The 15,267-nt window shown below is 46.4% G+C and overlaps 2 protein-coding genes across 2 annotated transcripts; both read left to right on the forward strand.

Annotated features, from left to right (window-relative positions):
* Nucleotides 1-3,516: 3,516 nt before the first annotated feature.
* Nucleotides 3,517-6,848, forward strand: LOC120842089. Its single transcript, XM_040213113.1, has 3 exons — nucleotides 3,517-5,604; nucleotides 6,484-6,671; nucleotides 6,722-6,848. The coding sequence occupies exons 1-3, from the start codon at nucleotides 3,517-3,519 to the stop codon at nucleotides 6,846-6,848; spliced, it is 2,403 nt and encodes an 800-aa protein (XP_040069047.1).
* Nucleotides 6,849-13,903: 7,055 nt separating this feature from the next.
* LOC115317009 (P2X purinoceptor 7) lies at nucleotides 13,904-14,530 on the forward strand. Its single transcript, XM_029976562.3, has 2 exons — nucleotides 13,904-14,214; nucleotides 14,374-14,530. Exons 1-2 carry the CDS (start codon nucleotides 13,958-13,960, stop codon nucleotides 14,528-14,530), a joined length of 414 nt encoding a protein of 137 aa, XP_029832422.2. The 5' UTR covers nucleotides 13,904-13,957.
* Nucleotides 14,531-15,267: the final 737 nt, after the last annotated feature.

Consider the following 15,267-nt stretch of genomic DNA (forward strand, 5'->3'; position numbering starts at 1 on the left):
TTCAAGTAAGTATGTTCCTTTATCAATTCCAGAGAGTTCGTAATGGATCGCGTGTAGTAGTTTTAATCGAAGGCATTTACGGCGAGTTTGGAGAAGCTCCCACTTGAGCTCCTCCTTTAAGGCGGTCACGCTTTGACGCCAATTATAGGAGTTAAGAACGAACCTGGCAGACCTATTCTGAATACTTTCTATGTCGTTGATGAGGTACCGTTGGTAAGGGTCCCATAGCTCGGAGGCATATTCAAGAATCGGCCTGATGTTCGTGAGGTAAAGGGTATTTTTTACTTCGCGTGGGCAATCTTTAAAGTTACGCCCGATGAAACCTAACATCCGGTTTGCCTTAGCTGTCATATATTCTATGTGGTGATTCCACGAAAGATTATGAGAGAAGTAGACGCCCAGGTATATTACTTTGAGTGACAAGTTGATTACAATGCTGTTTATATTGTGCGTGGTAATTACAGGTTTTTGTTTCTTCGTGAACCTCACAAAGTGACATTTCGCTACATTCAATTCCATTCCCCAAGTGAAGCACCAGCTCGCTATACGATCGATGTCCTCTTGGAGGGCAGCACATTCATCGGAATCTCTTACCGCGCGATAAATAACACAGTCATCTGCATACAACCGTATGCAGATGACTGTGTTGACTGTGTGACTTGGGTTGCCTGGTGAACCCCGCGAAGCATCGTTTACGGGAGGGAGGGGGGGGGGGGGGGGTTAATATGTGTGTAATGAGCAGCCACAGACTGTCGGAAACAGTTGGCCCAGACGTTATCCGACTTGCCTTTTGGGCGGATTTCTCTAAATCCGTTACATTTTTTGCAGGCAAATTGTTTAGCAAACTGGGTAGTACCCAGTTTGCTAAACATTGTGGCTCTGGCATCCTTCTGTTCCTGATGTGCTCGAAATGAAATTTGCAATCCTGGTAGAACTTCCAGATTAAACGCGACCTGCTCAAATTGTATACTGTGTTTCACAGTTTGATCTGTGTTTGCATGCATTCTGGGTCTTGTGCTTCGCGTACGATTCCCAGTAAAAACAGAGCTTATGTAAACCGTTTCTTTTCTGTCCTGGTATAATTTCCAGGATAGACCCATACTGTTAAACCATTTTTTTGCAAATCCGGTACATTTGCTGGTTTATGCAAATCGTTTCTTTTCTGTCCTGGCATATTTCCCGGTATAAATCCAAACTATTAAATCGTTTCTTTTTTTTAATACCTTACGTTTCCTGGTTTCTGCAAACCATATCTTTTCTTTCCTGGTATCCCTTACGAAAATCTCAAATCTGGGCTTATATTTTTAAAAAACCTACAGATATGGATATATAAGGAATTGGGCAGATATGACCAGATACGCATAATCAGGCTGTATCTGGATGAATATAGTCATACCTGCCCAATTCCTTATAGACCCATATCTGCCCAATTCCTTATACAGTATATATTGACTGCTTTATATGATCCCGTGTTTGGGCGTGGCAAATGGGGTACCCACCTCATATTAAGATATTTTCATGTGATGCTCCTTATAGCATCACATGAAAATTATTTCCATGGGACAAGTACCATACTTTCCAGGTCCAGACATAAGATCATATAATTCATTTCTACGAATATCAACAAAATTTACACTTTACTGGTATCCCACACTGCCAAACGTGTGTTTACGTAGATGTATCTACAGAATGGTCCACTAATCAATCTTTATTGGCCTGGTTCGGACTTTGTCATTCTGACAAATATGTATGCTACAAAGACAGAATGCAGGCGATCGCTAGCTAGGAAACATGTAACATCTCATTCGACGTCGGCAAGTCAAAGCCCTTTGGCGGGATTGGTTGTCGAGGGAGCAGACCGAGAATATGGTTTGCAAAAAGTTTTATACATAAAAGAGCCAAAACTTCAAAACAAATTCTTCCCCCGTTCAAGAAACAATGATAAGAAACAGAACTGTAATATAAAACACTCTAAAGAAGTACTTCCTCATTCAAGAAACAATAAGAAACAAAACTGTAATATAACATGGAAAACCATTAGAATAGATTAAAAATGTAATAACACACATACACACCTGTTAAAATACAACAAACGGGCGGCAACAATTAAGCAGAAAACTATACGAAAGTTACAAAGTCGTTGATTCTTACTCCCAGGGTCACAGTCCTGATTTAACTCTCCAGTCGAGCACAGCAGTTTTGACATGGGCTTGCTTGCTAGCCTCGTCGTTGAAGTCCTTCCTTGCACCGTGCGATGTTAAAAGTCTCCCAGTCGCTCCTCGCTGGCCTCGTTTTTCCGTTCGGTCCCGAAATCATTCCATATGACCAACACGTCGCACACACACACGGACAAAGACACCATTGTTCGCCAGAAGCAATACAAGATGAAAAGTTCATCACTGCTCTTTAGACACGACGAGGTCACCACCGTTTCCCTGGCTAAAAAATGACGAGGGCATCATATCTTTAACCAAAACTTAATAAAAGAAAAAAAAATATTGAACAGATAAGTAACAAAAACACGGACTAAATCATGAAAAAAGAAATGATGAACCAACGAATAAAAAGAATAAAAACACGAAGGACTTACACAGGCAGCCACATTTGTTGAATTAACAATGACGTTTACGACTGATAAAAACATATTCCTGCTCCGCTAACCATAACCAATATGGTGTGCAAACTAAGCGACCTTGAGCAAAGCAGGAATATTTGTGATCATAATCAAATGTCATTGCGAACTCAAAACGTGTCGCAGCCTGCCTAGCTCCTTCATATTACTATTCTTCTGAATTCTGTGTTCATTATTGTGACTGCTCAGGACCAGGCGGAACTTGGTGTTGCTTTTTCAATTGTGACCTTACTTCAGGCAGCTTTGTACCCATACAGAGAAGCACTAGCTTCTGTACATAATCCTACCCCTTCTCCTTGGAGATACCCTCCGTGTATGCTGTAAATGCGAGAAAAAAAACAATAATCAGCACACATACACTTTATTAGCTATGAAGAAACTCAATTTTCGTTTTCTTGTATAGCCATCGCACATGACGCAATCCCAATAAACATCGTCATCTTCTGTTTTGGTTTTGTCGAAACATGGCGTACGGCTCGTTCCTCGCGGCGGAGTTCTAACATTTTGGTGCCGAAAACTCGGGATGACAACGATAGTCACGACGGAATGACGACGGGGCATCCACCCACAACGAAACGAGCCAAGGGACGCCACAAGAGAGCGAGCTCCAACGACGCTACCGACGTTATCACTCAACGAGGCCTAGTGACGTCGCAACGAAACGCGCCAAGAAAACGCGCCAAGGGACGCCGCAAGAGAAGAGCTCCAACGACGCTACCGACGTTATCACTCAACGAGGCCTAGTGACGTCGCAACGAAACGCGCCAAGAAAACGCGCCAAGGGACGCCGCAAGAGAAGAGCTCCAACGACGCTACCGAAGTTCTCGCCCAACGAGGCCTAGTGACGCCGCAACGCCAGCAACGCCGCGAGACCCAGAGACGCCATGGAACGACTAAAGCAGAAGCGGACGGCTCTGAGGTCTCAAGTAACGAGGCTGATCTCCGACATCGACGCAGCTATCGCAAGCCACTCCGACGAGCGAAGCCTCAACGTATTATCGGTGAGGCTCAGTGAGTTGCGAATACAGCTGAGCAACGTGAATGCATCCATCGAACCACTGGTACCTGACGGAGACGTTGAGCAAAACTACGCCCGCACGATTGAATATGACGACAAGATCGTCGCGTACATCGCCACCATCGCACAGGAGGTAGAGGAACTCCGACGAGCGAGGCCCCAAACCGGTACAACGCGGATTCACAACGACGGCGACAGACACGTTGCAACCTCTAAGGTGAAGCTGCCGAAACTGGAGCTTCAACGGTTTGGCGGTGCAGCTACCGATTGGCAACCCTTCTGGGAACAGTACAAGCAAGCCATACATGACAACGACAGCCTTTCTAACGCTGAGAAGTTCTTGTACCTGCGGTCGGCGCTTACGGGAAAGGCAGCATCGGCGATAGCCGGCATTCAAGCAACGGGAGAAAACTACGATACCGTCGTTGAGCTTCTCAGGGAGCGCTTCGGTCGGACTGACGTTCTCATTCAAGAACACCTCTCCCAACTACTTGATTTGCCGGCAGTACGACACTCGAGCGAGGTGAGCGGATTGCGACGTCCCTATGACCACTTGCAACGCAATATGGCCGCTCTCACCGCGCTCGGGGTGAAGAGCGACACTTACGGAGCTATGCTCTGCTCTGCACTACTGAGAATGCTGCCGGGAGAGTTAGTCATTGATTACCACAAGTGTCGACGTCCTACAGACAAGGAAAACGACTGTATCAAAATAGAGAGCCTACAACGCTTCCTTAAGCTCGAAGTGGAGAGCCGTGAAGAGGCTCAACAAGTTCGTCAGCAAGAAGCCAAGGGTATGAGCCATACCAAAATAACAGAAGGTGGAAAGGCTTCTCTGAAGGGATCAGCTGCTGCTCTTTCCTCAACTAGTCGCTCCAAGCAGACTGAACCGTGCGCATTCTGTGCCACGAAGAACCACGCTACACAAAATTGTCAGAGATCAATTTCTCTGGAGGAGAAGAAGCAAAGATTTCGAGAAGCAGGACGATGTTTCCGGTGTTCGATCAAGGGACACACCTCCAAAGAATGTCGCAACAAAAGAATCGTGTGTGAAACATGCGGGCGAAGGCACATAACTCAAATGTGTGACCCATCCTGGAAGAAAAGTAAGAACACCGCAGCAGAGTTACACTCTTCAACTGGCAGGAAGAGCGATAAAACACCTGCTGTACTACTTCAAACAGCTCAGGTCTGGGCGGAAGGGAAACAGCAAAGAGCTCTCAGGCGCATCCTTTTTGATGGAGGAAGCCAACGAACCTTTGTGATGGAAGAACTTTCACGTAAGCTGCAGCTCGAGGTTGTTGGTGAAGAAGACATTACTATCTACCCTTTTGGAGGAGCAGGAAACATCATCAAGGAAAAACGCAGAAGGGTACGAATCTGGCTAAGGAGCCAGTACAGCCAAAAGAAGCACTGCCTAGAAGCTCTGGAGATACCAGAGATTTGCTCCGATCATCTTCTTCTACCTGAGAGTGTAGTGCAAGGAGTCCAAGTACAGATAGCTGAGCTGGCAGACGTCACCTTGCCACCAGCCCAGTTAACAAGACATGGCATTGACATTCTTATTGGTGCTGACTACTATTGGACTCTTGTCTCTGGTGAGGTCCAAAAAGTGCAAGGCGCTCTAGTCGCTGTCAAAACAGACTTTGGATGGACACTTCAAGGACCGATTCCCCACAGCGGTTTGACTGCCTCCTGTTCTACTGCGGCAGTTCTGAAGGCCAATGTGGGTGGAAGCACATGCTCATTGTCTACCGAGCTCCGGTTATTTTGGGAGCTGGAAAGTATGGGCATCACCGATCCTAACCTCCCACAAAAGGAAGAGGAGAATGAAGTTGTCAGAGCATTTACATCATCCATCAAGCTAACCACCGGACGGTATGAGGTGGCCTTACCTTGGAAGCCAATGAACCTTCAGCTGGCAGACAATGAAGGAGTTGCAAGGAAGCGTCTGGTGAGCCTCACAAAGAAGTTGCTTAGGGACGATGTGATGCTGACTGAGTATGATCAGACAATTCGACAGTATCTCCAGCAAGGAGTTGCGGAAAAGATTTCCCCGAATGCAGACAAGGCAGAGAACCGAGTGTACTACATGCCTCACCGTGCTGTGTTACGACCTGACAGCCTCTCGACCAAGGCCAGAGTCGTGTTTGATGCGTCGTCAAGAGAACCAGGGTGTCTGTCTCTGAATGACGCACTAGAGCCAGGACCAAGCCTGAATCCAGACCTCCTGAAAGTGTTACTGAACTTTCGGATTCATCTTATCGGCCTCAGTGCAGACATTGAGAAGGCATTTCTACAGATATCACTGAGACTGGAAGATCGTGACGCTCTGCGATTTTTCTGGTACGAACGAATGCCAACGAAGCAAGAGCCGAACCCTCCTGTAGAGGTTTGGAGGATGACAAGGGTTCCTTTCGGAGCGACCAGTAGCCCGTTCCTTCTCGCAGCCACGCTACGTCACCACTTGTCGATATCAGAGGACTATCCGGAAACAACGAAATCACTAGCCGAAAGACTCTACGTCGATGATCTTATCACCGGAGCGAACACCGAGGAAGAGGCGGAACAGTTCTATCGACAAACATTACATGTCATGAAGCTAGCCGGAATGACAATGCGGAAGTGGAACACAAATTCTACGGAGCTGCAGCAGCTATTCAACAAGGAAGGAACCGGGTGTGTTCTAGATCAAGCAGAGTGTACCACCCCTAGCGTTTCTCGAGTGTTAGGACTTGTCTGGGACAAAGACAGCGATTGCCTGGCGTTCTCCATGGGGCCTGTTTTGGAATTCCTAGACCGGAACTGCAACACGAAATGATTCATTCTCCAGGCATCATCTCGCATTTATGACCCATTAGGACTCCTTTCCCCAGTCACCGTGACAGCCAAGCTGATGTTCCAAACCCTCTGGGAACTGGGTGTCGACTGGGACGCGCCACTACCTGAAGAGGTTCAAACAAGATGGACGCAGTGGCATACAGCACTGCACCACTTAACGAAAGTAACAGTACCCCGAAGGTGCGTTGAGCTTCCTGAGGATGACCGAAATGAAGTCCACATATTCACAGATGCCAGTCCCAAGGCTTATGGGGCTGTGGCGTACCTGTGCACGCAGACTGCACCAATGAGGGTGACTTTGGTTTTGTCCAAGACCCGGGTGGCGCCGCTAAAGAAACTTTCTCTCTCAAGACCTGAATTGATGGGAATGGTGATAGGGGCACGGCTAAAGGACTACCTTACTAGGTCGTTGAACCTACAAGTTGCCAGCTGGTACCTCTGCACAGACTCAACAATCGCACTACATTGGGTGCGAGGTTCTCCTCAGCAGTGGAAGCCCTTTGTGGCCAATCGAGTATTGGAGATCCAACAGCTGACTGATCCAGAGCTTTGAAACCATTGTCCTGGACTAGAAAATCCGGCTGATCTGCTCACAATAGGGGTGACACCCGAAGCACTCAAGTCAAGTGCGGCATGGTGGAACGGACCGCCATGGCTCACGGAGCCACCTGCTGCCTGGCCAACGCATGAAGCAGGTGTTGATATGACCGCGGCTGATGAAGAGAAGAAACAAGTTCGAGTCCATAGCGTGACACTGAAAGAAGAACAGGTTTTGCATATGCAGCGCCACAGTTCCCTCTCGAAGCTTGTTCGAGTTGTTGCCTGGATACGACGATTTATACATAACTCTAGACATCCCAGCCAAAAACACGAGGGTTATTTGACGACCGAAGAGGTAGCAGAAGCTCAAACGTGCCTGATCCTGCAGGTTCAACAGGAGGCGTTTCAGAGAGAGCTCCAATGCGTTCGACGCTCAGCACGCATGGAAAGCAACTCTCCGTTACGGGACTTAAACGCATACCTGGACAAGGACGGGGTGCTGAGGGTCGGAGGACGCCTCAGTAACGCTGACATGTGTGACAATGCAAAGCATCCCATCATTCTTCCATCAAGTCATCATTTTACCGAGCTTTTAACCAATGCCACGCATCGACGACTTCTCCACGCTGGCCCCCTTCAGACTCTGACAGAACTGCGGGAACAGTTCTGGGTCGTTCGAGGAAGACAGATGGTAAAAAGGGTGCTGAAGAAATGTGTGATCTGTGACCGTGTCAACAGCCGAGCGGCCACCGAGCTAGTTGCTCCACTCCCTCGAGACAGAGTAACCCAAGCGGCCCCCTTTGAGGTGACTGGTGTGGACTTCGCGGTACCACTCAACACAAGGAATAAAGGCAACGACAAGAAGTCTTACATCCTCATTTTCACCTGTGCCGTTATCCGTGCCATTCACCTCGAACTAGTGACCGACATGTCCACCCCCCATTTTCTGATGGCCTTCAGACGATTTGTGTCAAGAAGAGGAGTGTGCAGAGTCATCTTTTCTGACAATGCAAAAACGTTTCAGCGTGCTTCAAGGGACCTGAAGAAACTGTGGACCACGTTGCGTGGAGAGGAGATACAAGCCTACTTCGCTGATCGGCAGATACAGTGGAAGTTTATAATTGAGAGAGCTGCCTGGTGGGGTGGGTTCTGGGAAAGGATGGTCCGGTCGGTGAAATCCTCACTCAAGAAAGTTTTGGGTAACAGCTACTGCAACTTCGAAGAGCTGACGACCATCTTAACTGAAATTGAGGCTGTTATTAACTCAAGACCTCTGACATACGTCTACACCGAAGCCACCGAAAAGGAACCACTCACCCCTTCCCATTTTCTGGTGGGAAAGCGTTTAACTGCACTTCCGACCAGCTCCAGCGTGGAGCCTGTGCCTCCCCTTGAAGGACAATACAACAGGCGGTGGCGTTACCGTCAAAGGATGGCAGATCAATTTTGGCGTAGATGGAAGAGGGAATACTTGACAAGTCTGCGATCTGCTCATTTCACAATGCCGACTTCCTCCAGTGCTCTGAAGAAAGGAACTCTAGTGTTGGTTCACCAACATCTCCAACCTCGACAACTTTGGAAGACGGGAGAAGTCGTAGAAGCATTGACTGGACGAGACGGGCACATACGAGCTGCTATGGTGCGTCTTCCTAATGGTACCATTGTTAGGAGACCCGTACAACTTTTATACCCCATGGAATCTATTTATTAATGACTTGACGTCATTGTGGGGGAGTGTGAAGAAACTCAATTTTCGTTTTCTTGTATAGCCATCGCACATGACGCAATCCCAATAAACATCGTCCTCTTCTGTTTTGGTTTTGTCGAAACATGGCGTACGGCTCGTTCCTCGCGGCGGAGTTCTAACAAGCTACATTGTTTTGTAATAATTTTTCTCAATAGGCCCCTGGCCTAGGACAACACAAGATTGTTTGGTGCGATGTAAAGTTTTGACACAAACGATTTTCCCGCATTTTGCTGAACAAACCCTGTAAAACCTTAATGTGTACCATTAAAATTTCGGCATACTTTACACCACCATTGTGCTTCCTGTGTGCATGACATTTAAAAGCCAACTGCGCAAACACTTCAAAATATTTTATGCTTATTAAGCGGTGTGCTTTATGTGGGGCCTTTAAGTGCAAAGCATCCAAAGTGTGCGTCAGTCTGCATTTGCACAGTATACACAAGAGAGGAGAATGCGGCTGGACAGCTTTTTTCATACCTTGCAGCATATAGCTGAAGGATTCTCTAATTTTGCTTATACTGGGCATTTCACCACACAGGACGTACTAACACAAGCTTGGAGGTCGCACACGCAGTCTAAAAAAACGATTACATCGCGTTTTTTTTTCGTAGCACAATAAAACGTTGTGTAATCATAATGATAACATCAATGGGACTAAACAAGATTGCATTAAAGGTCTCATTTGGGTCTGTTTTATACCGCACAGCCAATGTGTACACAAGTCAACTAGCTCTACATATGCCGCTCAGCACACCACTGCTAGGCTCAATCAGATAAGCATCACACTTGCCGAGCTTGAAGTACAGTCGTGATCTATACGAAGGTGAACAAGCAATCGGCGACGGCTCGGTACTGGGAGCATCATGCAGCAGCTGACTTGCTCTCCTTTTCAAATGCCTTGCGAACCAAGTGTAGTAAGTCGTCTGATAAGGAGAGAACGTCACCACAGACGGCACTGAGCAGCTGATACTCACCTGTTTACCTTCATATAGATCAAGTCTCTACCTGGCCGAAGTATCCAGTGTGTGTGCAGCACCGGCGGCTGTATTGAAATCTCAAGAGGATGAAAGTTAAGAAAAGGCTTGGTAAGGTTTAACATTGCAAGTATGCCCATGCAAATTTCACTTTCTAAAACATAAAAATGCATTTCAAATTGTCACCCAAGACAAGCTGCTATTACACAGCTGTATATATAAGGCAGCTTACCCATCAACAACCTTTGCAGACTGTCATGGACCTGATCCTCGGCCTAGTCGATGCCAGCTTCTGTTCTGCGAGGGCTGCACTGATTAAAAAGGTGGAAAACGGCGGTGTAGATTTTGTGAAACCAAACAAACAAAAGCAATCCTAGCAGGCACAATTCGCTAGAGGCACTGACAAATACAAATCAGAGGTTGGGTAAATTGAGTTAATGCGATATACTTCAAACGCGTACCATGAGTGCAGGCAAAATATTTGTTGCCTTCAATCTAGATAAGCTTGTAAGTTTACATGCCAAATAACAAATAACTTAAACGCTGAAATATATTTCAATGGAACTACAAAAACCTAAGACTAGCTCTGCAAATAAGGTGCTATCTAGTAAACCATAGATGAGTAGAATCGGATTACAGCGTCCCCCTTTCAAAGACTGAAGCAAAACAAGTATAGAGTCTGCAAGGCCACTACAACAGAAACGATGGTATTGTGATCTCGTGGAGATCAGAGTTCGGAACAAGTGTGACAGGCTTTGGCATGACAAATATGCAAACGGCATTATTCATATTTGCATATTCTACTGTGACAGTGGAGGGAAACAATCACACACCAGATACTCAGAAAGACAAGCACACGCACTAAAGTTATAGCTCTTGTGTATTCGACTACTTCATTCTCCTCTTCAATGTCTGGATTGAATTTCCAGAACGTGATAAGCAGAAGAAATATAACTAAATACAAGAAAAAAGCAAAAGACAAAACAAACAAAAAAAGTAAAAAACGAAAAAGGAAAACCTTTACGATTCATCCTTCTCCCTTACCGCTATCGTTTAGATAGAAATTTGAGCTCTTTGGTCGACTGCGCTATAGAAGTACTACTTACACACTTGTTCTTCGGATACTTTATTATTTGCGCTTTCATTATTTCTCTTGTCAATGGTGCTCAAATCCTATCTACTACGGAACAATTTTCAAAATATGCTGCGCAACCACAATCTTGACATCAGATTCCCAAATGTTCACCGACGACTCGGTGGTTAATATAAAAATGCTCCCTTAATCGATCATTCAAACACCTGCCAGTCTGGCATGTATGCCAGACTGGCAGTTGTTTGATGATCGTTTAAAGGAGCATTGTTATAACACCCACCGAGTCGCCACTGGGCATTTGGGAACCCACTGTCCGGATTGTGGTTGTGTAACACATTTTGAAAATTGTTCCTAATAGTTAAGAGTGGAGACCCATTGCCAATAGAAATAAAGGAAGTGCAAAGAGTACAGCACATATGAAGAACAAGTGTGTAAGTAGTCCTTCTATTGTGTTGTCGACCAAAAAGCTCCCATTTCCATCTTAAAGATAGCGGTAATGGAGGGGAATGACTTGTAAAGGCTTCCTATTTTCGTTTCTCCATTTTTTTCTGTTCTTTGCTTTTTTCCTTGTATTTTGTGCTATTCTCCTTACCACGTTCGGAAAGGTCAGTCTAGACGTTGAAGAGAAGAACAAAGTAGTCGAATACACAAGATTTGTCAGTTCAGCGCGTGTGCTTGTCTTCCTGAATATCTGGTGTGCGAATGTTTCTCTGCGCTGTCACCGTAGAACATGGTTCATCAACTCGCCCAAGCATCCATTTTATAATTCCTGCAACAATAAAATGACTCTGAAAGTACGAGCACCTACAGGGTGTATTCACGCAAGTCTTGCAAGTGTTGAGTTGTAGGTACAGTACCCTGGTTGTGTCCATGTGCGAAAGATGACCAAGTACCACAAAGACTAAGACTGCAAACTTCTCCGAAAACCAATGGGCGCGGTGGCGAGCGGCAAAAGGGGTGCTGTTCACCACTGTCGCCGTTTGTCCGTGTTTGTGCTGCTACTAACAAGCGCACCAATGAGAAGGCTTCAGCCATTATTGGGAACACTAAATAAACAAATACAAAATACACATACAACACACAGCACTACTGGATGCAAGTAGTGACGCACTTCTGTTAGGGTTCTGTGGATATTTATAGAGCGTGTAGTTGGTAAGCCATTTCAAAGTTGCGATGAGTTGCTCGCTGTAGATGAGAAATTTAGCCAGTGCAGTATGACTGCCAGCCTGGAATCTTCAACCTGCACCACGTAGTAGTGATACATGACCGAACGCCGGTACGATGCTCATCCAGATCGAAATGGGCAGGGGTGGGGATTGAACCCAGGATCCTTGAGTTCTGCAGCGCAAGCTTTCGCTCCACGTGCTCCAAGTTGGTGTGCGCTAGGCCAGTCAGCCACGGATTTCCCAGCGCAAGGCAACGCAACGCACTACTGTTGTAAACTCATAATTCCACTTACGAATGAAATACGCAATTCCCCTACAGGCTTTCATTCCAAGTCAGTAGCAACAGAATTGCTAAAGGCCAGCCCATAAATGCAGTCTGTGTTAAAAGCAATACTAGGAGCAATAAGTCGCTATTATATTACTCAATATAAAGAGCACCTTACCGTAAACAGCCATCGCAGTCTTCCATCAAGCCAGGACTTCAGCAGGGGAGACTCATTTTTTGTCGCCTCAGGCCACTCACATCAGGATGGCGAAAGTGAATGCCAACGTCTAATTGGGAAAGGCTGCAGTACCCTATCGAACAATCCTGTAACGTTTTACATGAATCTTATGGGAAGGTGTTTCCTGTACATTTTTCTACGGGAAGTCCTACAGGAAACAGTTTCGTGTAAAAGAATTTACAGGAAATCTGTAAGGAAGGTGTTTTCTGTACATTTTTCTACAGGAAATCCTACAGGAAGCCGACTCCTGTAAAAGATGTTTTCAGGAAATTTTAAAGAAAGGTGTTTCCTGTATATTTTTCTACAGGAAGTCCGACAGGAAGGCCACACCTGTAAAAAATGTTTACACGAAATCTTAGAGGAAGGTGTTTCCTGTATATTTTTCTACAGGAAGTCGTACAGGAAGGCGACTCCTGTAAAAAATGTTTACATGAAATCTTAAAGGAAGGTGTTTCCTGTAACTACAGGAAACAGTTTCGTGTAAAAGAATTTACAGGAAATCTGTAAGGAAGGTGTTTCCTGTACATTTTTCTAAAGGAAGTCCTACAGGAAGGTGACTCATGGAAAAAATTTTTCCAGGAAACCTTAAAGGAAGGTGTTTCCTGTATATTTTTCTACAGGCAGTCCTATAGGAAGGCGACACCTGTGAAAATTTTACAGGAAATCTTAAAGGAAGGTGCTTCCTGTATATTTTTTCTACAAGAAGTCCTACAGGAAGGCGACTCCTCTAAAAAATGTTTACAAGATATCTTAAAGGGCCCCTGAAAAGAAAAAAAAAAGTTTTTTTAAACAGTCTGGTTGGGACACGCGTGTCAAAAAATAAATTATACGCGAAAAAAAAAATGTTTAGAGCAATATTGGCTGCGCCAGACGCAATTTAGTCGGTAGTCACCTCCTTTCCACTTCTTCTCTCTCTCGGCATTTCTGGCGCGTGGAGGAGAGGTACTCCCCACCCCTTCGTAGTGGATCGGCTTGGCTGCTTGGCTGCGCCCCGTACGAGAGCCATTGCTACTTCCTGTATCTGCCGGTCGCACGCCGTACCACGTCGTACCGTGAACGTACCGTGGTCACCGTGGTGCCGTGGTCGTGCAGACTAGACAGTACATAGTCGTCGCAATGGACCCTGACCTGAAGCGTCGGTTGCTTCAACGCTGCCAGGAATTGGGCCTTCGCCCGTACGAGGACACGCCTCGCCAGCCGGAAGGCGTCCGCGCCGATCGCCGCGAGACAACCGCGCGCGAAGAATCTGCCGCGGAAGGCGGCGAAGCGGGTGCCTCGACGAGCTCGTCCGAGCCGCACGACCCTTCAAGCCGCCGTGAGGACACGCAGTGGTAACTGATATTTTTTTATTAAACGGTGAGTGCGGTGTCGGGTGCCTTCACTAATCAGCCACTAACTGTCCCTTTGGGTACCGTAACTGGCGAGGGTGGCGATAAATGTGTTATGCTGGTATTGACTGGCACGATATTGTATGCTACAAGGTGCAGTTGCGGCCACTGCGTTGTGATGCCCACGACGCGAGAGTGCCTGTGCTGTCAAGAGGTCAGCCAGGTCACCGCCAAGGCCGGCAACAAGTGCATCACGCGCCACAAAGACTTTTTTGGTGCCATCCTGAACCCCGTCGTCCTCCAGATTGCTTATGGCATGAGGGCAATGGAGCTGCACGACGGGGAACTCCTCAGGCAGAGAACGGCCCATAAGTAAGGTTGAATATGCAGAATGTAGGCCTGCATGAATGTTTTTATCTGCAAGTTCGGCCTAGTCTAATCTGCTGGTTGATATTCAGTTGACTAATTCTCCCCGAGATCGCATAATTTTGTGACAATTTTATGCATGCATACTTCTCTTCCTTCCAACAGGAAATACAGGTATGTGGCATACCGTCAGTTCTCCAGGTGGATATGGCAGCGGCTTGGCAAAGGCAACAGGAAAGTCCTGCCCTCCTGTGTCATCCAAGCCATCCGAACTGCCTATCCGTCTGAAGTATATCGGGGGTTTGCGTATCCCGCTTTGTAAACGTATACAGAGCACAAGCTCTTCTGCTTCATGCACACAGGGAGTTATAATGTCAGTGCACCGAGAACTTGGTGGCTTATTGAAGAAAATAGTGGGTAGACCTCTAAGCATCTAGCATTGAGGTCTACCCACTGTTCTTACTGACAAAGCCAATCTGAGCTCGGCGCCGTCCTCACGTCACCGCAACTCATGCCCAAGAAGCAGGCGACTTTCTTTCTGCGTTGGTTCCGCTAGGATCTACTGGACGACCTATTCCTACTGGACCATAACCCGATACACCGAATACAGATAAAAAACCTTTATTGCAATTTTCGCTAGGGCTAGCCACAGTTAACTTTTAAACTTTTACTGCACTAGCAAGTTATCAAACCCCCATGAAGGTTTGCCTCCCCCCTAAGCACGGTTCATAGACCGCATTTCCCCCTCCACTAAGCCCGCAACAAAGAAGCTGCTACTGTGCCTGCATGCCATTGGTGTCTTCCGCTGGACTTGTACTCCAGTCATGTTACTGTACCTTCAGAGTGAACTGGTGTATTTTACGCAACAGGAATGCAGTGTTGCTGTGCTGAGGCCTATAGAAATAAAAGAAGTTGCAAGCTGATCGTTGTGTGACGTATTCTTTATTATCAAAATGAAAATGTTTTACATATATGCTGGGGAAGGGGTGTTTAGTATATAAAAAGGGAGGTTGTTTTAGTAAAGCCTCAGAATATTGGCCTCTGCATTGTAGGCTCCAT

Source organism: Ixodes scapularis, unplaced genomic scaffold (genome assembly GCF_016920785.2).
Source record: "Ixodes scapularis isolate PalLabHiFi unplaced genomic scaffold, ASM1692078v2 PGA_scaffold8__174_contigs__length_109621045, whole genome shotgun sequence".
Lineage (NCBI taxonomy): Eukaryota > Metazoa > Arthropoda > Arachnida > Ixodida > Ixodidae > Ixodes > Ixodes scapularis.